The sequence below is a fragment of the Anas platyrhynchos genome, chromosome 8, assembly GCF_047663525.1.
Source record: "Anas platyrhynchos isolate ZD024472 breed Pekin duck chromosome 8, IASCAAS_PekinDuck_T2T, whole genome shotgun sequence".
Classification (NCBI taxonomy): Eukaryota; Metazoa; Chordata; class Aves; order Anseriformes; family Anatidae; genus Anas; species Anas platyrhynchos.
Window position 1 is genome coordinate 16,294,435 of NC_092594.1, and position 22,387 is coordinate 16,316,821.

Sequence of the window (22,387 nt, forward strand, 5' to 3'; positions counted from 1 at the left end):
ACAAACAGACCTCCTTCTCCATTTTCAGCTAAGACTGCAGATTGCAAATGAGTAAGAGAGGAACACATGGGCTGGCCCACTTCTGATGTCAGTAGCACCACTTAAAGGTGGATCTGTCAACTTCATCCAGCCTGAAGGAAGTACATACAGTAAGCAATCCATAACTCTACAGCATATAAGTAGAAATAACACAGAACTGCAAGGGCCCAGAGGTTCAGAACTGGCATTCTCCAGCTAAGAAAGTGTCTCCCAGTTGGATTCAACACGTTCTTTTAAGTAGAAACTCAAGAAGTCTACTTGAAATATGACTGTTTTCAAGAAAACACTTGAGCAGATATTTGTACCCATAGACCTCAACGGTATTTAAACATATGTGCTTCCCTGCTTCGCAGACTTTCACCTTCAATAAAATCTTATCGAGATTCAGCTGGCAGGCAAAGCTGCTTCCAATTTGGATCCGCAACTAAAAATGCAAACTGCAAAAATGCAGAAATAAGGCAGTTTCAATCTTGCCTTAAATGCAGGTTTCAGAAGGTGTGCATCTGTAACGGTGATCAAATAACCCCTAATACCTGTTTTAACCTATTGCCTCAGTTGACAATGCCTCTAACACAATGAGTGTTCCTATTATTTATAAGCACAAAAATGCTGGTCTGGTCACATAACAAAACGCATCAAGATTTGTTCCCTTCGTTCTATGGCTCGGATAAACACGTGCTATAAATCACAGCAGCACAGGGTTCATAAAGGGCTTTTCCTTTTAAAGGCACAGATTTGTCTTGAGGAAAAAAAAAAAAAAAAGAAAAGAAGCAAGGAAAAGACTACCTCCTTTGCAGCAAGCCTAATGTCACTCTTTTTCCTCAGATGCTGTCAGCTTTTAGCACCAAAAACCAAAAAGCACTGAGCTGTGGAGCACTGCAGGCCTAGCTACAGCACCTGCGCAGTGCAGATCACCTTGCCACCATCAGGTGAGGTTTGTGGACTATGAAATCATACAGATATGGTTACTGGCTTGGCCCTAAACACTACCCAAGCAGCTGGGTATTAGTACATCAGAGGAAACACACATGTGAACAACACTAAAACACTGCAAATAAGCAGCCAGCAAGCCACAGGGCCAAAGACAGAGCTCAGCACGTGACTCTGCCCTGCTCTCATAGCTGGGATTCCCAGACTGAAATATGCATTTCCCATCAATTACAGTTCAACTCCAACTCCCCTGGATTAGAGGCTTGAGAATAGCACAACTACTGCTCTCCTGGGGATTCGTTTAAGGAAGGAATGGCATTAGACTCAATTGCTTTGGCAGTAAAATGACAAACACCATGCAGAGCTAATTTTATAGTAGCAATCTGCCTTATTAATATTAAAATAAGCCAGCCAGCCAATGCATTTTTAACAGAAACTCTATTATTTATTCCACAAACTGCGCAAAAAATTTCCTTTTGCTATGAAATACTTAGCCTGTCATAAAGGTAAACAAGGTTAAAAAAAAAGAGTCTTGCATATTATACTGTGACCTCAATTTCCAGAGCCATCTCCACAATCTAAAACTATTTACTGCTCTCCCAGCGCGAGAAAAATCACTAAAATACCAACCCAAGCTAGAGTCCTTGGTTCAAATATCACTGTGAATTTATCTAATCTATGCGGTAATTTGGGTGCACACCTGCGGTTACTTCTGATTTACAGAAGTGCCTATTATTTAGGCAAAGCCACAACAAGGCAGGTACCCAGCGCTCTCCACAGCCTCCCCTCACTTGGATGCTCCACACCAGCTCCAGAGCCACTTACCAGAAGAGCTTTTTGCTTAGAAACTCTTTGCTGTAATTAACATTTCTCTGATTCTATTTCAGAGAAGGAAGGCACACGGACTCCAGCTACAGAACGATGCTTGCTGCAGGCTTGCAGGACAAATGCCACCTTATCACGTGTTGATACCGTGGTGCAGTGTTGGATTTTTGTCCCATTACACTGGTGATATCCCAGCAAACTGGATAACGTAGACTCAGCAGGGCACCTGTGATCAGCACAACTGTTAAGCAGAAGCTCAGAGGAAGCATCTCCATTTCACTCTCACTGCCTCACCCCAACAAACTTTTCTGCCCTAAACGTTCACGGTACTGCTATAAGAAGATCTCAATGTCTATTTACTACCAAATTTGGAAAACCCAGCACAGGCCTGATGATAGCAACATGTATATATTCACCCAAGTTCTCTTCCAGCCCCTTCCTGAACTCCCAACCTGCCCACACTTACCACACCTTAAGCCCAGGTCTCCTGTGGAGAAAGATGCAGGCAAATAACCAGCTAAGCCCCATAATAAGTGCATGCTCCAGGACAGAGCAGAGCACCAGCCCAAGGAAGGCAGCTTACAAGCTACAAAACCTACCCAAGCTCATTAAATCAACTCTGGTTTACTCAGAGCTAAGAGCATGTGTTTAAAATCACTGCAAAGCACCCTAGAATTTAGTCTCTGACACAAGTTGTGCCCTCAGCATTCCTTCCCAGGCTATTTCAAGCCCAGTTGTTATGAAAAAAGATACCAGAACATTCTCAAAACACTCGAATACACTTGTGGCTAGACAATGCAAAAAGAGTTAACACGGCCCTCGTAGGGCACTCTGCTGGGAAGCTGGATTCACAAAACACTGAGAAAAGCCACCAGATACAGCAGTACTTAGAAGAAAAGAATAAGGGGTGTGAGAAGGAAGGGTGTGAAAAAAGGCACAGGAATATATCAATTTAATTCCTATTCTATATATCCAAGCAAACAACTTTTATGCAACTCGCTCAGAGAAAGTAAAGATTATGAAGTTTCAACTTATGGCAGAAATAAAGCCTTCCTCGCTGGTTTGAAATACAAAGCAACTCCGTGTTATTGGAAATGAAAGAGCAATTTCACCCGCAGCGGATGAAGATAAATTAAACAAGCACTTTGTCATATAAATAGTTCATCAAAGAACAACATAAGCATCAATGCGTTAGCAGAAATTGAGAAGGGAACATTTTCTGCACTGCTTGTTCCCTTTGAGATATGAGCATTTTAGGGACCTGGGACGGGGCTGACCTTGGTCTGTTCATACCCTTTGAATAAACTCAACTCCAAAAATTGATTTAAAGTAAAATCCCTTCCAGATTCAGGGGAAATCTTGAGGGAAAAAAAAAAAAAAAAAAAAAGCACAAATAGTACTTCAAAGCAAACCCTGTATTGGGCAACTTACTTAAACTTCTACAGCTTCCCAACTCATAGAGAGCTCTTAATGCTTACAGATTCTTACATGAATGCAGCTACCGTGCAGAACAAACACCACACTGCCTTATTTTGCCCTGCACACTCGATGGAAGTGCAAAGGCCTGTGCTGCCTGCATTGCTGTGAAACAAGGCTTCGGCAGGGCCAGCTCCCTGAGAGATGCTCTTCTGCAACGATGAGCTGCCATCTGTTGGTAAACGCAGGACCACAGCAGGCTCTGGTTCATCCCCAGCTCACTGTAGCTTCTCCCCGTGATGCATCCAAATCCCTCCAAGGACCAGCTCTCTGCTTCTGTATCTGGACGGCCACCAAAGCGCTTGCTGTTCTTCCCGTGGCGAAGCAGCTCTGCTGGAACCTGCTTAACCCAGGGATGTGTGCACCGAGCCTAATCCCCAGCTGACAGCAACCCTCGAGCACAGCAGCACAAAGCAGCAACCAGTTAAACCCCCTAATGAGTGCTCCCACCCTCATGCTCACTTCCACCCAAATTAATCCGTGCCTAGACACAAACTATTTACTCACGGGTGCTGCTCAAATCCTAGCTACCCTGTGCGTGCAGCCTGGCATCCCGGCGGTGGGAAGACGTGTCTACATCGCTCGCTGCAGGACTCGGGAGAGACAAAACAATCACATAAATCACAGCAATAAAGTGCTTATGCAAGCTTTTACTGAGAGCTCATTCCGAGCTGCTCGTAATTCACACAATGGTTTTCATTTGACATAACATATGTTAATCAATGTAATTACATATCTTTAAATAGGGAAGAGGTGTTTTGTTTTTTTTTTTTAAATTAAACACCGTAGCCAGAAGTACCAGAGCATCAGACCCACCTTCCTGATACAGCCCTATATCTACCTGTGGGAGGGAAAACATGAAAAGGAACAACTCAAATGCATGGCTGCGAAAGGGGCAACGCTATTTTCATTAACAGCTCCATCAACATTAATTGGATTTCCTCCTAGACAAGGCAGGATGCAGACAGCTGTGCGCATGAGGAGACAGGGATGGTGTAAGAAACCTCTCCCACGGGATGCACGCAGCAATTAGACACCCAGATATCCACAAACAGAAGTGCTCACAAAGTAGAAGCGATACAAATGACTGCTTTATGTATTCAGACAACACACAGAAGCCAAATTACTGAACTAAACACCTGGTAAGGCAGCCCTAACCCACAGAATCCCACAGGGCACAGTGAATGCAATACAGATAACGCCTTGCACTGCACTTCTGCCCGAGGCTTTCTTTCCATGTCCACGCTTTCCTGAGGAAGAAGTGCTTTCCTTCAAAAGATCTTGCAGTGAGAGTTAACCCTTCTCACAGAAGTGGGACACCAGAAGTAGAGGGTGTTCCCATTTAAATCAAAAGGGTGAAGATAACCAGAAGGTACCAAAAGGTGCTGCCTGCTCCCTGCCACTGGAGGGCAGGAGAGACACCGAATAATTTTAACATCACTTGGCTTCCCCAGCACCCATTTTAGCAAAGGACACAGTACCAGCATCACCATGGTAAGGCTTCGCATGAGCACATCAGTCCTCATCTTCCTCTCAGCCTGTGAAAGTTCGACAGGCTCCAGGGATTGCTGTGAGAACCCCATCAGCTGTAAAGTCACAGGTTCAAACAATTTTGCATTTATTTAAAATTCAGGTATTACCCAAGGAAACAACATATTCAACAAAAGATCTCTGTGAAAAGCCTAAATTATAAGCCTTTTTGATCATTTCAGCCACCTTTTAGAGTGTTTTAACTTCAGATACTGTCTCAAAAAAAAAGCTTAAGAGCGTATTCACTGTGTCAAAGAAAAATAAATGTTGCTAACCATAAATTTTCCACTAGTCTCTAGCAAAAGTTAGGGGAGACAAATTCTGCAGAAGAAACTTTAGGGATCCTGTGCCCTCTATTTAGCTTTCCAGGTCTTTAAAAATAGTGTACATTAACAGCTACTATAATAGAGCAACGGTAGTAGCAACAAGATAAATTGTGAGAGTTAGAGTAAGACAGGAGGTCAAACAGAACAGAAGTGTAAGCAAAGGGAATAGGGGAGGCAAATCAAAAAATGAGAGCTGACAGGCTAATATAGCCCATGAAAACATGGAAAGCAATTATGCTTCCAAGTCAGAATCAATAGGTTAATAAGATTCCCTCCTTTTCTCCACGCTGTAATAGGTTAAAAGGGAAAAAAACAGAAAACTGCTGTTTTCTGACAGTAGTGTCAAAGGTGTCCTGGTTCTGTACTGGGGTGGGTGGTAACATCAAGCTGGGCTGCTGTGTTCACACTTCCATCTAGCAGTGTGGTTTATGGAGCAGCAGGGCCAGGCGAGACTTCTGGAAAAAAAAAAAGGCATCCTGACAGCAAGATTAGAAATCAGGCAGAAGTCTCACACTATATTGGAAATAGCCAGCGAGCCAAGCTAGGCTGTGACAAACAAGAGATTAATCAAATTGCAAACCCAAGAGTCAGAAGGCACATTTAGTTTCATTTCCCCCCACACGAGAAGTAATGAAACCGAGTTCACTTTGGCGTGCTAGCGAGACACCCATGAATTCCAAGTACACCAGCCATAACAGCTCTATTTGTTGATTACCACGAATTCACAAAAGGGGAGGGGAGTCCAATTTCACACAGAGGGCAAGAAGCAGGCAGAGGGAATTACTGGAACCAAGAACAAGTGTTTGTACAACATAGCTTGGTGATAATGAGGGAAATAACATCATTACCCTCATCTGAAAACTCCACAGCCTCCACACATAATTAAATTATTGGGCACATAGATTAATTTCAGCTGTAGAAATAATACCAGCACAGGCCACATACCTCCACAGGAACAGAAGGAATGCATGCCCACAGAGCACTGCTATTATCTGCACAAGCCATTGCACAGATTTGGATAAAGCTGCGGTATTATCAGTAAAATTTAAAAAGCAAAGCAAAAATAAAATCAGTCAAATGCTGGATATGCTAAAGAGGCAGGTTTGTATCAATTATCTGCTTCCTAAAGAGACGGGGAGAGAGAGTGAGAACTCTGCAGGTCTATTTTATAGGTTCAGTGAAGGACAGTTTTGGTGATGAGTGGCAGAGAAAAATAAATGAGCAATCGCACTTCCATTGTTATGGCCTTATACACAGGGTTCAGGCTTCACTGACACAACTAGATGTTTATTTTATTCTATTTTGCCTTCAGCTATGGGCAGCCAATGCTTCTACCAGGTTTCTCTCAAGGTCCTCTCATTCTTTGTCTTCCTTCCTGGGTGAAGATCACCCAGACACTCTGCAAAAGATGCCTGGCACACAGTTTTGGTCAGCGACATGTCAGACTGCAAAACAAACACCTAAATTAGGCACAGAGACTCAGCACAACTAGCAGAATTCCTCCACAGGATGCAAGAACCCTGGTTTCATGGAAGTTTTCACCTATACCTCCCTGCATTAATGGGTTTGATTTGGAGAGAAGTGGTGGTTGCTGCCCAGCCTGGCAGTTGTAGAAGCACTGGATTTGTCTGTGAATTTTCACAACTCAAAACAAATTAAGAAAATCCGCCACCAACTGCACAGGCATGAAACCAAGAGGAAGAATCTCCCTGGAGAAGTCCATTATCTTGCTAAATTGAGCAGGACTTGTCACAGGTAGTTCTTTATGCAACGCTTTACAGGCTGGTTTTCAGATGTGGAGGTTTTGGGTCTGTTTGTAAACTTTCCCCAGCAGTCTAGGATTTTCATATGGAATCTATGAACAGCACCTGAGAGTATTCCTCACGTACATGATTACCAAAACCAACAAAAGATGCCACATCCAACATCTCCGCAGTGCTTATTTGAGACAGAAGTCCACACAGGGTGTAAAAAGCCTTTCAAGGCAGTGTCCATCTACTAATCACTCATGTTTTAAGGCCATAAAAACAGGTGAGAATGCCCAGGTAGACTTCTACATGTGTGCCTCCAACTCAGACTGCACTCAAGTCTTTACAGGACTGATAGAACTAGGGACTTTTTATCTTCTTATATATTTAAAGGAGTTGACTAATGCAATATTTGAACTTTTCACCTACCACCGCTGGTGTCATCAACCTGCTGACAAACCTATACAGTAAATATAAAATGGACTTGAGCCACAGGTGGAAGGGGCAGCGTGTCCCCCAGTCCTGCTAGCTGGTGCATCCTGCAGGAGGAACATCACGCCTGGCTCAGCAGAGACACTGCAGCACTGCCCTTCTAAAAACAGGAGCTGGAGGCCATGTGAGACAAGGTGCCCTGAAGGATTCTCCTAACACATCAAAGCCGTCAGCCCGTATAATCATCCCAGGTTACTAACCATACCTGTCCTTACCAATAACTACCCTCAAGATTATTATTTTTTTTAATTATTTCAGACACGCTAAGCACTACCTCCTAGCATCCTAACCCTTTCATCATGCTTTTACCGTTGTTTAGCTCATAATTTTAGAAATCACTTAACTTTTGACTCTGAAGATCTAAGTGCCTGTAAAATTAAGCTTGTTGGATGCCTTCCCGAGCTCAGGATCTTAAAGCTCTGAATCCCTTGCAGCGGCTGAGCTCAATGTCCATCATGTGTCATGAATACCCTTGTCCCTCTATAAATAACTGGCCTGAAATCCTTCAGATGGAAGTGTTCAATTTGCAGGGGGGAAAAAAAAATATGTTGCTAAGGAACTGCAGAGAAGAAAAGGCCATAGAGAGGTAATCTGAAATGAAATGAACGGAATTAATTTAATTGGCCCTTGATATGTTGGGTATTTGGCATATTATCAGCAATTTAGCTGCCTGTAAGCTTTGTTTCCAACATAGCCCGAAAGAATAGTCCTCACTGCATCCTTAATTTTGGGATTAGCTGCATTCTCTCCTCTTCATACAAAAGAGCCTGTCCACATCTGTGGATTTACAACAAAATTTTAAAAGCAAGCCACATGCACGTCAGCTGAACTACAGCTATGCCTACAGTTCTTGAGGCTCCATGTTTTTAGATGAAGACAAAGGGGAAGGATTTTCTTCACATTTATCCTCTCTAGTAGACCAACAGATGTGCTTTCCTGGTAAGTACTGGCTTCCATGCTTTGCTGATTTTGGCAGAGATCTCGGCAGTGCACAGAACCAAATAGTATTTCAAGGATTTTTTGTTTTGCAACATTTTCATTTCAAGAAAATATTTTCAATTGTTTATAATACGTTTTAAAAAGGGCTCCATGTGGTGGAACATTTTTCAGGCTCTTTCTCAGCTGAGAGCTTCAGTTGTTTTAAAAAAAGAAACCGAAATGCTCTTTAAGACCGATCTTTCTCTAGAGAAAATTTTTCTAGTTGTCCTGCCTTTTCCTTCAATTTACTCAAATAGAAGAGAGTTGCAATTGCAGAGACTGCATCTCTGGCATGTTTAGAAATGTCTGTACAATCTGCTACGTATCTTCCAACACTTCAGTTTAAGTACCAGAAAAGCCTGGTATTTAACATTCAGAGTCAAAACTGAAGCACTTCAGTTGTTCAAGCTGTACTTTAACTTACCAGATATCAGTTGTCAGAGTGACAACCTCACCTTCTTTCCTTCCTATGATTTTAGGGGGTTAAAACATTGTCTGACCCATGAGCGGGTACTAAGGAAGGTATCCCACAAAGTAACACTACAATAGCTATCACACTTTTATTCAAACAGGTTTTCCTGAGTGGAATACAAGGAACTGATTCATTACCATTAGAAGGTGTGTGACCCACCTATCTTCTGGTTCACACCCATCATTATCTCCTGAACTGCGCACTTCTAGATCTTCACTTGCTCAGGTTTTACTGGTCAATTTGATTGGTTTTGTAATTATCAACCAAAAGATAAGGTATCTCCCTGAAAATTCAGTTTAACTGCCTCATGATACCAAATCTCAAAGCACGCTGTTTACATGTCCTCCACCACTACAACCTATTATTTCTTTCCTTAGTAGCAACTGTTTTTATAAGTTTTATTACTTGCAAGTTTTATAATGAAAACACTCTAGGTGAACACCAAATAATACAATACAACAAGCCTTACATACATACACTAACTCCAACTCCCAGTTTATAAACTTATTTGTCTGACCTATCAAAAAAAATCCAGACCTGTAAACACTGTTTTGGACAGTTATTGGGAAAAAAAAGAACATGAAATACGTATGTTTTTTGAGAAACACAGGTGGAGAAGATTACAATTGACGCTAAAGGCATGGCAATAAATTGCTTAATGCCTCTCCATGTGGGCATATGAGATAACATTCTTCTACCATAGTTACTTCAGCTTATTTTGGAAAAGGCAAAACTTAGTCCTTCAGAGAAAACGGTGTATGTGCTGCCCTATTTCCTGAATTCATGTTGCTACTACACTTCATTCATCCCTCTTTTGTAATAGAAATTAAGGATCAGAAAAAAAAAAAATCTCTGCTATCACACAACAAAAAGCAAGAAAAAACAAGAAGCTTAAAGTAAAAGCATCTTCACGAGTGTGTTTCTCCTAAGGTCTTCAGGTGCCCTTCTCAGCACCAGAGGGCACCAGCACTCACACCCAGCACGCCAGGCACCACATTGCAGCTCTTCTGCTCCCTTTTTTGTGCAGCAGTTGGAGTGTAGTTAAGTGTAGTCTGTTTTCCCAAAATACTGCTCGTAAGGTTGTTACAGAAATGACTCTTCCCTTTAAATTGTTTTCCATTTAGCAACCATCTATATAGTAACACATGCTCTTAAACACACAGGATGGGTTCTAATAGCAGTTATCCTTTATCCATGTTATAACGTGGGCTTGGGGTTTTCTTTTTGCCTTCCCCTCACCCCGATCACGTACATTGCACCTGAAATAGACACACAGCTATCCACACGTTACTTCAGACCAGGCTTTCTGTATGCTAACGTCCTTTTACTGATGGAAACACAACTGTATACCTCATTATTCTCGCAAGGAAGCTACAAGGTCATTAGTTACCCCAAGATGTTTTCTTTACGTTCTGTTTGCTTTAGGATTACTTGTTTTACCCTGTGCCAACAGACCCAGCATTCACAGCTCATCTGTTTGCCTACCTCCACTTCCATGCCCACAGCCTGGAAGCAGAGATCAGTGCCATGCACTTACCTGCACTCCTCCTAACTGGTCTCATCTATACTGCAAGGAAAAAAAGTAATCACAGCATTCACTCAGGGAGGGGAGTTTGAGGAAGAGAAGGAATCCAGATCACCTGCACACAAAGTTTAGGAAGGGAATGAAAACAGGTTCCAGCTGCTGGCCCCTGCAGCTTTTTTACAAAGCCAGAATAAGGCATTTATTTTTAAGGGCACCACAACACCACACACTGTGCACTACACACTAATGATAACACGGCTTCTGTCACAGAACATTACTTAGGGGTGGACGAGGTGGAAGGACACAAACAGGCTCACCATGCACACAGAGGTTTCATCTCCAGTCCTCACTCTGTTCCGAGCCAAGAGCTGTTCCAAGAGGCTGATTCTGTGCAGCAGCCAGGAAAATGCCAGCAGCAGCTCCCGGCTACCTGCTGAGCCATCGGAGGGGAGCCGATGGAGCTCTGGTCTGCCATAGCCCTGGTACCACAGCGCCGACTTCACAAACCTAATTTGGGTATCTGAAAAGAAGAAAACAATCACGAATAACACACTGTGCTACTCAATGCGTTCACCCATTCAGTTCCAGAAACTGTTGCTCTGAGAATAAGATTTTTAATTTAGCCTAAGGTTAATGGAAAGCAGTGGAGAGCAGGGTTTGGTACTTTATTCGACAACTGAGAAAGGAAAGTGGTAACAGGTAAGAGATTTCCTTATGCTGTCCCACTCTGACCTACAGAAATTACTGCTAAGGGAAATGAAAAATTCAGAGTTGAGATCAAGGCTTCAGGAGATTAACAAAAGCAAAAGAGGTAAATAGCCACCCTCGCTTTACCAGGACTCCAATCCACCTATTCATTTTTTATGAGCCACCAAGCATCCCATGAATTAGTAAATACCTCGAGTCACTTGACTCCTGAGTGAAACTGGAATTTAGAGATAGGAGTTTCGCAGCCTGCTGCAAATCTCTAAGTAGCAGTGGGCAGGCAGAGATAACGCAGCACACCACGCTGCATACCAGCCTGCACGGGCTACTTAGTGCTCAGGAACGCTGCAATCCATATTCCTTCACACCAGCAAATTTTACCTGACAGCTACAAGACAGGCGCTACAGAACTGTGAAATACAGATGAAAGAGAGATAAAATTATTATACAAACAGGTTCTGGCCAGGAAGCTTCCGCTCTGTACCAGGTAAAGTCGTCAAAACTGTAATAAAGAACATAATTAGGGGCCACAACGATAACCAGTATATGCTGGGGAAGAACCAACAGCTGCTGTAGAAGTAAGTCCTGCTGAAAAAGCTGCTGGAGTTCTGCAAAGGCAACACCAAACGAGTGGTTAAAGATTCAACTGATGCAGGATATTTAGGCTTCCCAGAGGCATTCAACTAGCAGAAAGAAACTAAGCCAGTAGGGTGAGCTTGCACCAACAAGTGACTAGCAGGCAAGAATCCGAGGGTGGGAAGACGCGGTGGTTTCACAAGAGGGCTCTGAGCTAAACCTCTGCCGTCCAACTCAACGTGACAAGGACGATACGAGAGCGACAGAACGATTGGCGCTGACGTGCAATTACTCTGTAGGAAGGAATGCAAGCTGATAATGAAAAGCCTGGACTCGCTGCGTTCTGTGATTTGAAAACGACAGATAAAATTCCTTTAAAAAATGAAAAATGATGCACACAATGGGAAAAAACAATCCCAACTTTTCTGACGTGGCAACAGGCTTGGAACGGACCACTGCAGTCGGGAACACAATTTTGGTTTATACAATTTTCCTGACAATATAACACTCGACCCTCTATATATCCAAAAACAACCAAATGCAAGAAATCTAAAAAGGAACCTAGACAGAACACAGAAGAACATTATCTGTCTATACCCACAATGACCTCACGTCTCAAACTCTCGGTGTTATTTCATTTCTTCAGTCCCAAAAGGACCATGAAAGATTTGGAAAAAGGTAAGAGAAAGGATAAGTAAGATCACAAACCCAGAACAGCTTCATTTTAAGAAATGACCACACAGGCAAAGAAAAGACTGAGAATGAGTATGACAAAACTCTTCAAAGCAAAGCCATGCCCTCTGGTTTGGGAAGCCTACAATATAAATTACTGGAGGCTGAAAGACTTAACTCCTGGAAGCGTCCCTGTGTGCTTGTTCTGTCCTTTGCCCTGGGCATCCATTTTTGATGGCTGTCACTATTGGACAGAGCTGGAGGAACCTTCAGTTTGATCCAGCTCAGGCACTCGTACAAGGTAAGGAGAAAAGCTGCTCTCCTTTTCCATTCTAATGCTTCAGCATCTTTGTAATGCTCCATGTAGAAGGTACACACACACCAGCAACAAAGCACAAGCCTCAAGCAATCAGGGACTGTCACTGCTGTCCTTAATTAACATACTCATTCATCACATTACATACTCATTTGCCTGCTCCTTGGCCACTTGTGCTAAGAACATCCCTCAGCAGCCCCACGCGCTGTAATCATTCTTTTGTCTAGCACTGACTGCTGAAGCTCAAGAACCACATCACGACCGACTTCAAAACAAAAATGAGAAAAACAATACTGCTCTCAGAAGGAATTGGTTAATTATAAGAGGCTCTCACAGTGAAAAGAGAGGCTTGATTTGCAAAATGCTAAGGGAGTCTCATCTACTGAAAATAACACAAAGCCAAGACAGAACGAGGAGCTGTAACCTGACTTGTGCTGGTAACCCTACAGGAGCAGGGCACTGCTGCAGCTCTGCTGAGGCTGGAAGGGGCTGGTGGTCACGAGCCATCGAGCTCCTTGTGCTTTGACAAAACAGAGAAGGTGTGTTTGAGATTGAAGAGCACCAGAGTGCTCCCAAAACTGACAAAAAAAACATCAGGAGCGTGATTAAGCAGGCAACGTGAGGTGCAGAGCTACTAAGTTTTTGCTGCACCGGTGTTCTGCAGGGCACAGCTTCTGCACAGATGTGTGACAATTGTTTTTACACCTAGCCTGCTTTGGCACCACAGACAAAAAGGAAACCCAAACCTCTAAATGACTGTTTGCTCTTGCTGGAGAACCTGTGAATATTTAAAAACAAGCAGCTTCCCGGCATGATGCTGGGGTGGCAGAGATGCCCAGGGCTTGCTCACAGCCTTGCCATAGATACACACTCCAATCACACGTACAGGAGAGCACTCGGATCTTAAGAGGTTTTATTTTGATCACTACTGAATGTTCTCATATTGGCTGGATTTTCATGCTGCCCTTTCCTTTTCCTTACACATTTGTCTTTGTCAAGAAAGGAACAGCTGGAACAGGCTCAGGCAGAAACCCTCCAAGAGGAAGATCAGTACCTACTTTCCCTCTTTCTCAAAGCACAGAAGTGAGACGTGCTGCCATCTGCAGTTCAGGGAGCTCCCTGAGGAATCACCTATCAAAGAGACAGCATAGGGCAAGCCAGGGTTTTGTTTGTTCGTTTTTTCCCCTCCCTTTTTCGTCATTTCCCTTCCCATGGCAATCACTTGGGACCAGATCCACCAAGGCAGTTTGCCACCTGAACTTCTCTGTTGCTCTGGTTCTTTATCTCCCATTTTCAGCTCTCTCTCTGCAATATGATGCCCTCCTACAAGAAGGTATGACTGGTGCGGGCATCAGGCAGGAATTGTGGGCAAGTGGTCCAGGCATGGATCTGGGACGGGGGCTCAGAGAGTCACAGAGCCTTTCTAGAAAGCCTAAATGACCTTACAGAAGTCACTCGGTTCTCCCCATCTCCACAATGCTCTGCCTTGTAAGGGCACAGCCCTGAGATAAGTGGCAGTGGAGGCTATATAAGTACCAAAGAACAAGATGGATTCTTCCAAAACATGCAGCCAAGAGAGAGCAAAAACATCGCGCAGATAAGCAGATAATGCCAGTCACTCGAACACCTTCTCTTTGCCAACATTTTCTTCCAGCATTTTATTAGGATTAGGCAATCCATATAGAAAGACCCGCTCAGTCTTTCCAGCTAATTCCTTTCTGCATGCACGTTATTTATAAGAACATGTTCAGCACATAAAACCAAGCTGTGGATGAACCTCACGGTTCAGTTCTCTTAAAACTGTACTCCAGCTGTGCTCTTCTGCTTTATGACTCCCACAAAATGTCTCAGTCAATCACAAGAAGATTTTCAAATAAGGGTTAGGCATTGGTCTAGCAGGCTAAGAGGGGAAGAAACTAAATCCAGTACAAGAACAGACAGATACGTAACTTCACACACTCAGACAAGAACCACCTGCAGAGGTAGTGGCTGCTGCAGAAGATAATTTTCCACTTTGTTTGTCAAACAAAAACATATTGCAGCTCCAGACCTCTTTCTTATACTAAAAAAATGGAGTTGCATCTCCAGAAAAGAAAGGTCTCCTCCAACTATCGAAATGCACGTTGCACTGCTACCTGGTGTGGCGTTAACCAGGTCCCTCAGTCCTCAGCCTCTGTCACGAAAGAGCAACGTGAAGCCACTAATTGTGACTTGCTTCATCAGTAAAGTCATGCTTAGTCAAGCTGTGCCACTGCACAGCTTGGTCTTGTACTCCACTAATGAGAGATCCACTGCTCTGACACGCTGCAGTGGCTGGAGTGCATTAAATGTTTCCCACCACAGTTTAGGATGAGCGCTTTGTACTATAGGAAGAAAAAAAATTCTTCCGAAATAAGAAACCAAAATATTTGCAGAATTTTATAGCCACTGACTGAAAGACTTCAGCAGGGTTTCTGGGTTATTTTTGCAAGAATGCACTAGTTTAAAACATCAATCTGTGGGGATTTTCTTCTACGTGATTTTTCAAATATTTTAGGTTTTGCCAGTGGGGCTGTAAAATTTATCACTCATTTAAAAAACATAATGCAGAATGTTTTTCTAAACAGCCTCACATTACACCAATAAAAAGGGAATGACCATTCAAAGCAAATCTTAATCTTCTCTAAAACTCATTTATGGAACAGAACAGAACAAAAACTAACAAAAACTATTATCTTGAAACAGAAATACACCCTGGGAGTGCAGCTTGGAAAGCCACTTTAAAAGGGTTTCCCAAATTAAAGGAACAATTTTTACGTGAAAATCTGTCCTTTTCCATGAGGCTAAACCTGCAAGAGCATTCTGTCCTTACAACGCACTGCTTTATCCTAGCATCTCATGAGCACAAGTGGCCCAACATCTTACACGCTGTCCTTGAAACACAGGCCTCGCTTTACAGAGTAAAGAAAAGAACCACTGTAGCCCTGGCAACACGCACAGACTACAGACCAAAACTTTAACAAGTATGCCAAACTTTGGAAAAAATTTTTGTCCTAAAAAAAAGTAAGGTTTTTGTTTGAAAAGAAAAAACAAGCACAAGACCATTTGAATGTGGCTTCTTTTCCTAAAAGCTGTTCCAATGGCTATGCACACAGCAACCCTCGTACTGGGTTCACAGCCCTCTTCTGGGATACAGCAAGTGCTTGTGCTGGTTTTTAGCTAAGATAATTAAAAGGTTGTATAAAACCAGCAAAGACAAGCAAGCCTGATCCAGGGACTAAAGCTCTAGACTTCAATTAGAGGAATCTGTTTCAATTCCTTGCTGTTCTACAGGGTCCCGTACAGAGCTGAGAAAGTTATTTAGTCCTTAATGAAGTGGAAAACTTGGTCTTTCCATGAAATAAATGCATGAAAGACCACAATTGCTCCAAAGGCGGGACAGACAGTGAAATATTGATCCTATTCACAGCAGGCAACTCACTCACCTGACAATCTACCAGCAACAACTGGGTTTGCTCTCTCTGGAGCCAGCAACCTGCCACATGCATCCAGGAATCCTGTCTCCGAATGCTGCTAGCTATTAGTACGGGAGCAGCCAGGATTCAATGAGACTGCAACCTCACAAAGCTGCTGTGGACAGCCAATAAATTGACTTACCAAACAGTCGCACACAGCAGACTGCGGATGAGCAGAAAATGAAGGACAGCTGAATGAAAAGTAGCAGTCCTGTCTGAAAGAGAACCATGCCAATTCCCTACTGAGCTACCAGCAAAACCACACAGGTGCTGCCCCACATTCCTTGAAACGTATCAACTACAATGCTCTGCCTTTTTTTTTTTTTTAAGAAAAAAAAAAAAAAGTTTCCACAGACATCAGTTTCCCAGCTCTTCAGGGGCTTAAACATTTTTTTTTCTTTCAGCTTTTGTGGACTGATTTTAAGCGGTTTTGGTGTGAGGAGATCTCTACCCATCAGAGATGATCCTTTCCTCCTGTACTGAAAGGGCTCTGCATCCTGGAGCGGAGAGGGAAACCTGAAGAGTAGTATCAAATTTGGAACGGCACGTATTTAAGAAATAATTAGTGCTTTATCACTGTGAGAAGCCAGCCTTTATACAGCTTCTCTCTGCAGTAGAGGCCCCATCCAGAGATATTTATGGTCCCTCTAAAATACTCATATGCATTTTTATTTTGTTGTTTTGTCTAGAACTTCATTCTATAACATTGTCTTCATGGTTCATATGTTAAAATTCATTGCCCTGACATGGGACTTGATAGTAAATTAACCATAATATCATGTACCACATGCAGAATGGGGAAAGAACAGATCATGGGGCACATAAATCTATTTCTGTAATTATCTCTGCAGACTCTCAGAATACGTAAGAACATCACAGAGTTTTACCTGCAGTGAAACGTCTAAGAGAAGGAAGCAAGAGACCCTAGCAGACACAAGAACATCCCATTTGCCTGGATACCAAACAAGAGCATACCTGTCTGACATTTGTGATAAAACAGCAAGGGCCAGTGGCACATACTAGTTGTTCAGAAGGGTGTGCTCCTTAGAGAGAGCAACTTGCCAGAAAAAAAGGTGCTAAAACACCAGCCCTAGCAGTTCCCCAGGACAGACAGAAACCAGCCACGGTTACCTATGGCATCAGCCTCGCTCCACTTGCCTCCGTGGATTTGTTTCAGGAGAGCATAGAGCAGCCTCCAGAAATCCAGGGTCTGCAAAAGAACGAGAGGAACAGGGGGAGATCAGCACACCAAAAAATATAATCCACCAACAGATTCAGCCTTAAATAAGCAATAAAGCCTGTAAATGAGCATCAGGGGTGGCTCGGGGGGGGCACCCCTGTCCCATGCAGGGCTCGGCTGCCTGATGAACGCTACCTAGGGGCAGGTGCATGAGGGAAGGGATGGCGGTGCAGGTCACACTCAGCCCAGCACCGCTCCCCTTTATCCCAGAGGGGGCTGTATCTGCTCCACCACCACCACCACAGCACCCCCAGAGCTGCTGTCACCCCCATGGGCTTCACAGCCGGGAGGCAGAGGGCGATGGAGCTCCCTCCACCCGGCCTCACCGCCTGAGGCCGGTCCAGCTTGGCCCGGCGCAGAGTTTCGGGCACCAGGCGGGCCCGGGTCGGCATTGCCCGGCACAATGCCCCCACAGCCCCCGGCAGTGCCCGGCCCCCCGGCATGGCCCCGACCCGTCCCTCTGCCGAGCCCGGCCCCTTCCGCACCATGGCCCCGTCCCTTCCGCGGCTCCCCCCGCAGCGCCCCCCGCAGCCCCGGAGGAGCCCCCCGGGTGCTGAGGGGTCCTGGGGGGCTCGGGGGGGACGGGAGGAGGTGGTGCGGGTAAAACGGGCTGGGCACATTGAGGTGAATGAACGTTGGGAGCTGCCGCTAGCAGGCTGGAGCGCAAAGGGGATTAAAACGCCTTCCCCGCAGCCAGCCTCTGCTGCCTGCTCCCCCGTGTGGTGCTGGGGAATGGCGGCTGTGGTGCTTCTCCATCGCCCCTTCATGCTCGCTCCCTGCCCCTGCTCCCCTCCTTCCATCCTTCCCGAACTGATCCCTCATGGGCTGCCCACAGGCAGCAGCTCTTCAAGCACTGCTCCCACAGCCCCATCCCACAGGGTCCATCCATCCCCCAGGAGCAAACTGCTCCAGCACGGGGCCCCCATGGGCGGCAGCTCCCCCCAGACCCCCTGCTCCTGTGTGGGCTCCCCTCCATGGGCTGCAGCGTGGAGATCTGCTCCATGTGGGACCCATGGGCTGCAGGGGGACAGCCTGCTCCACCAGGGCCATCCCTATAGCTCAGCTGCTACCAAAACCTTGCCACGTTCACCCAACACAGTGCCCTGCCACCCTGGTGCCGGGCCCTTGTGGTGCTTCTCCATTGCCCAGAGCCTCAGTGGAGCTGGGCACCTGCTTTCCCCTCCCTGCTGCGGCCTCCAGGTGGGAGAGCCTTCATGTGGAGCTGATGTCTCCCAGTGCCCCATCCCCACACACATCCCTTGCAATGAGCCTAGCTGATAACAGCGGCAATGAAACCCCAGGGTTTGGCCTCTGAGGGGAGAAGCCCGGGATGCTTGCCCTTCAGGGAGGCCTCCACCGCCTCCCCGATCTCTCAGCTCCCCTGGCGCCAGGCGGGGATTGGGGTGGCGGTGCCATACAGAGCCGGAGGCATTTTGCACACAGCAGTGTCAGTTCGGGTCATTTCCGCCCCGGGGTGACTCAGCCGGGGCTGAGGCCGCATGTTTGCTGCCGTGCCATGGCAACCCGCCACAGCCGCCCCGCCGCTGCCAGCCGTGACGGCTGTGTCCCATTGCCTCACGCAGATTGTATGTGATAAGGCTGTGGCACATCTCCGCGTGCCACGGCTTCCTAGCAGCACCTGGATGCCATGGGAAGTCACTCTCTGACCCTGCATGATCACCCCGTTTGCTTTTTAAAGCTATTTTTTTTTTATTTCTACCCACCCGAAGCGCAGGTGGCAGGCAGCCTGTTTCTCGCCAGGCCCCCGGGCTGTGCATCCAGCCGTGCTTCCCATGCTCCGCCACCGCCCGGCAGCTCCTCTCCTCCTCCCTTCTCCTCCCTGCAGCATCCACAGCTCCGCAAACGCCCCGGCAGAGAGCAGCTGGCTCTCCTGCCCCTTCCCGGGTGGCCGCAGCATTTCACACCCTCAGCATTTCACAGCAGATGAAGTGGGCTGCATTGTTTCCTGCTGCAAGCATTTACAGCTCCCTCCCTGCACCCTCCCAGCTCTTTTCCACACGCGTTGCCTCCCCTCGCTGCGACGCCAGGTTGATCTGAGCGGGCTGGCAGCGTTGCAGCATCGCAGCCGGGAGCAAAACGAGCCTGGCCAGGGAGGAGGAGCAGCAGCAGCAGATGTGGGAATGGGGTCGCAGAGGAGGAGACAGCTGGCGAGGCGCAGGCGGCACGAGGGATGCCGGTGTTGCTGGGGTGGCCGGCACACATTTAGCAGGCTGCGTCGCCTCACACAACAGCTACAGATCTACAGGCCCCTGGGAGGGACCATAATAGTTGCACGAATGCCCTAAGGCAGGTTTTCCTGGACTGCAGCGCCACGACGTACGGTCAGCTCCCGGCAGACAGATGCTTGAGATGCTTGAGGTAGGCGTCGGCGCTTCAGGCCCTCTGATGCAGGGTCTGCACTTTTAGTGCAAGAAATGAATCAGGAAGGATTAGGAAAAATAAAAGCCAATAAACATCTGCAAGCTTGCGATTCTCTGTTCTCAGGAGCTTCGCCCTTTTCTTTTCACTACAGTAGCCAGGGAAAGGTTCCCCTGCACCTCGGGACATTCCCTCTGCCCTCATCCCCCCGTTCCTTTAAGCCAAGATTCACCAAAGACAGACACAGAGGTCTGGCAGAAAGCTCCTACACCCTTCTCCCCTGGAAACTCTCCCTGTTTCCTTGAAAATAAAAGGAGAGGAGTGAAGGTACAATGCAGTGCTTGTGCCTGAGGCCAACTTTTCACCACCAGCCCTCTCCTGCTGGTCACGCTGCAGGACACAGCCCCTAAGGAGGGATGCTGAGGGCTTCCAGCCCAAGCTGTCCCCTGGCCAGCTGCAGGCTTAGGGACACAGCTGCCCTAACACAGAGGGGACACGACAGTCTGGAGCAGGTGAGGAAGATATAGGGTCAGTCCCGGTGACCCAAAAAGTGCTCCTTGCTCCCTCCTCGCCCTGGCTGAAGACCCCCCCACATCTTACTGCGCAGGCACACAGTGGGATCGGCCAAGCTGAGGGCCCCCAGTCGCCCTTTCTGTCACCCTGTCCATTTTTCTTCTGTACAGAAAGCCACAAAGCGCGGGGCGGGGGTAGGACCGCAGCAGTTCAGTTTCTGAGCCCATCCTGTTTCCTGTCCTTTGCCAAAACCTCTTCTGCTTTCCTACCCAGCGCTTTCGGGCTCGCCCGTGCTCGCTGCCAGAGGAACGGCTAATTTTGTTTGTTTTTCTGTCACCATGATGAAGTGTTTATAGCAACCAGCGCTCAACAATCCGCAACTATCACTGATCTCAGCCTCAGCTTCCGAAATCATGTCAGAGGAAGCACAGCCCCTTCCTCCGGGATCGGCATCTGCGATGCTTCATGTCACCAACACGGGGGCCTTCGTGCCGGGCATCACCATACTGGAGATCATCCGGCACCCAAATGGTCACCTTGGGGCTCCCCTGACCTGCACTGACAGTGGCATCCCTCAACTGCTCCCCCAAAAAAGCCAGGATTTTCCCCAGTTTTGTGCTCTCCCCTCCTGGCATGAAGCTTGTGCCTGCTATGAGCCCACCTCCCCGCTGCCCCGGCGCTCCGCGCATCGGAGGAGTGCATCTGGCATCCCATCCGAATGCCGTACAGCTGCTCCTTCTTCCTCTCCAAAACCAAATTGAATTTTAAATCAATTTATCATGTATTTTCTTTGACCGAAGCGCCTTCCGGATGTGACCTGAGCCTGAACTGCTCAAACTCACGGCACCAAGCCCCTGGAGCAGGCGGAGAGCGCGCCTCGTGCCAGCAGAGCGCTGGGAGGGGAGCATGCTGACAGCAAGTCCTGGGGCTACATGAGCCTCAGCAAGAGGACGGGCAGAGAGACAGTGCAGCTGGAAGGTTTTTGCAGCAGGGATCAATATCCAAGGGTTTGTCCTTGGAGCTTGCTTGAGGTACCCCAGTTTTTGTCCCCCAGGCACGCTGCAGGATGGGGCTTAGTTTGTCTGCACACTGCATGAGGCTGCGCAGACCCCGCACAGCTCAGCTCCTGCATCCCTGCGGGCACTGAGAGCAGGCAGAGCTGTCCCAGCACCACACCCGCACTGTGCGTAGGAGACAGGGACCAAAGCAAAGGGCAGCAGGGCCCTGCAGGCTGCAGCAACCTCAGGAAGCAAGGCAGAACCCATTACAGCTGCTGAGACAGCCGTGCCGCACCAAAGCTGCTAAAACAGCACGAGTCAGGCACCTTCATGGGCCCACAGACAGCTCAGTGCTGGGAAGCAGCTCCAGGCCAAGCAGAAACAACCTCCTGCTTCCCACAGGTTCCTCGAGGTCCCCACCAAGGCACACTTCTACCCACAAAGCTGATAGGGCTGCGGGCACAGCGAGGCTGAGGTCCCTGTTCCACCCCGCTGCCAGGGCAGGGAGGCACTGCAGCAGGCAGGAGAGCAGCAGGCAGCTGAGCGAGGTCAAATCTGCCTTCAACACAGGCACCAAGCATCTCGTTAAGCTTCATGCAAGAGCCCTGTGCAGGCGAGCAGCTCTCCTTCCTCAGAGCAGCACTCACAGCTCGCAGAGGAAGGAGGATGTGGGGTGGAGGGGAGACTTCTGACAGCAAGCACAAGGGGAGTTTGCAGATGGTTATCAGGTGGAGCTGTTTCTGACTCCAAAGATTTTGATACCAGGCTTGTACCCTGACCCCTGAGGGTTTGGCCAAGCCCTAGGAACACCGGCGTGATAACAAAACCCAGCAGTTTCTAACGAAGTGCATTTGTATACTGTAGACAAAAATATCCGTGTGTGTTGTGTAGAGTACCAGAATATGTAAATCGAGTGGTTGACGCTAGGGAAAGGCACGGTTAAGAACCCAATTTCGAAACATCCGTCAAATCGACACCTTTACATCTGGCGGTGCTGCTCTTCCCGCGGGGCAAAGGGAGCAGGAAGCCCGGGATGTATGACTTTCGGTATGACTGCTGGGGGTGAAAGCACCAAATAACAGCTTTCTTGGTGTGCCCTTCAACTGACTCCTGGCAGGAGCCCACCCTGCCCCACCGAGCTCCCACCCCTGGG

At 46.9% G+C, this 22,387-nt stretch overlaps 1 protein-coding gene across 2 annotated transcripts in view; it reads right to left on the reverse strand.

Annotated features, from left to right (window-relative positions):
- The window catches only part of TEDC1 (tubulin epsilon and delta complex 1), a 69,531-nt gene extending 50,239 nt beyond the window's left edge, over positions 1–19,292 (reverse strand). Inside the window, exons 1-3 of one of the 2 annotated variants that reach the window (XM_072041686.1) lie at positions 19,069–19,292; positions 17,236–17,314; positions 10,659–10,861 (exon numbers count right to left, since the gene is read on the reverse strand). In XM_072041686.1, the coding sequence (XP_071897787.1) occupies positions 10,659–10,861; positions 17,236–17,314; positions 19,069–19,122 (336 nt within the window). In that variant the 5' untranslated portion in view covers positions 19,123–19,292. Of the gene's footprint in view, positions 1–10,658; positions 10,862–17,235; positions 17,315–17,670; positions 17,822–19,068 lie in introns of those variants that run through there. The other variant, XM_027463176.3, reaches the window with a different exon arrangement.
- Positions 19,293–22,387: the final 3,095 nt, after the last annotated feature.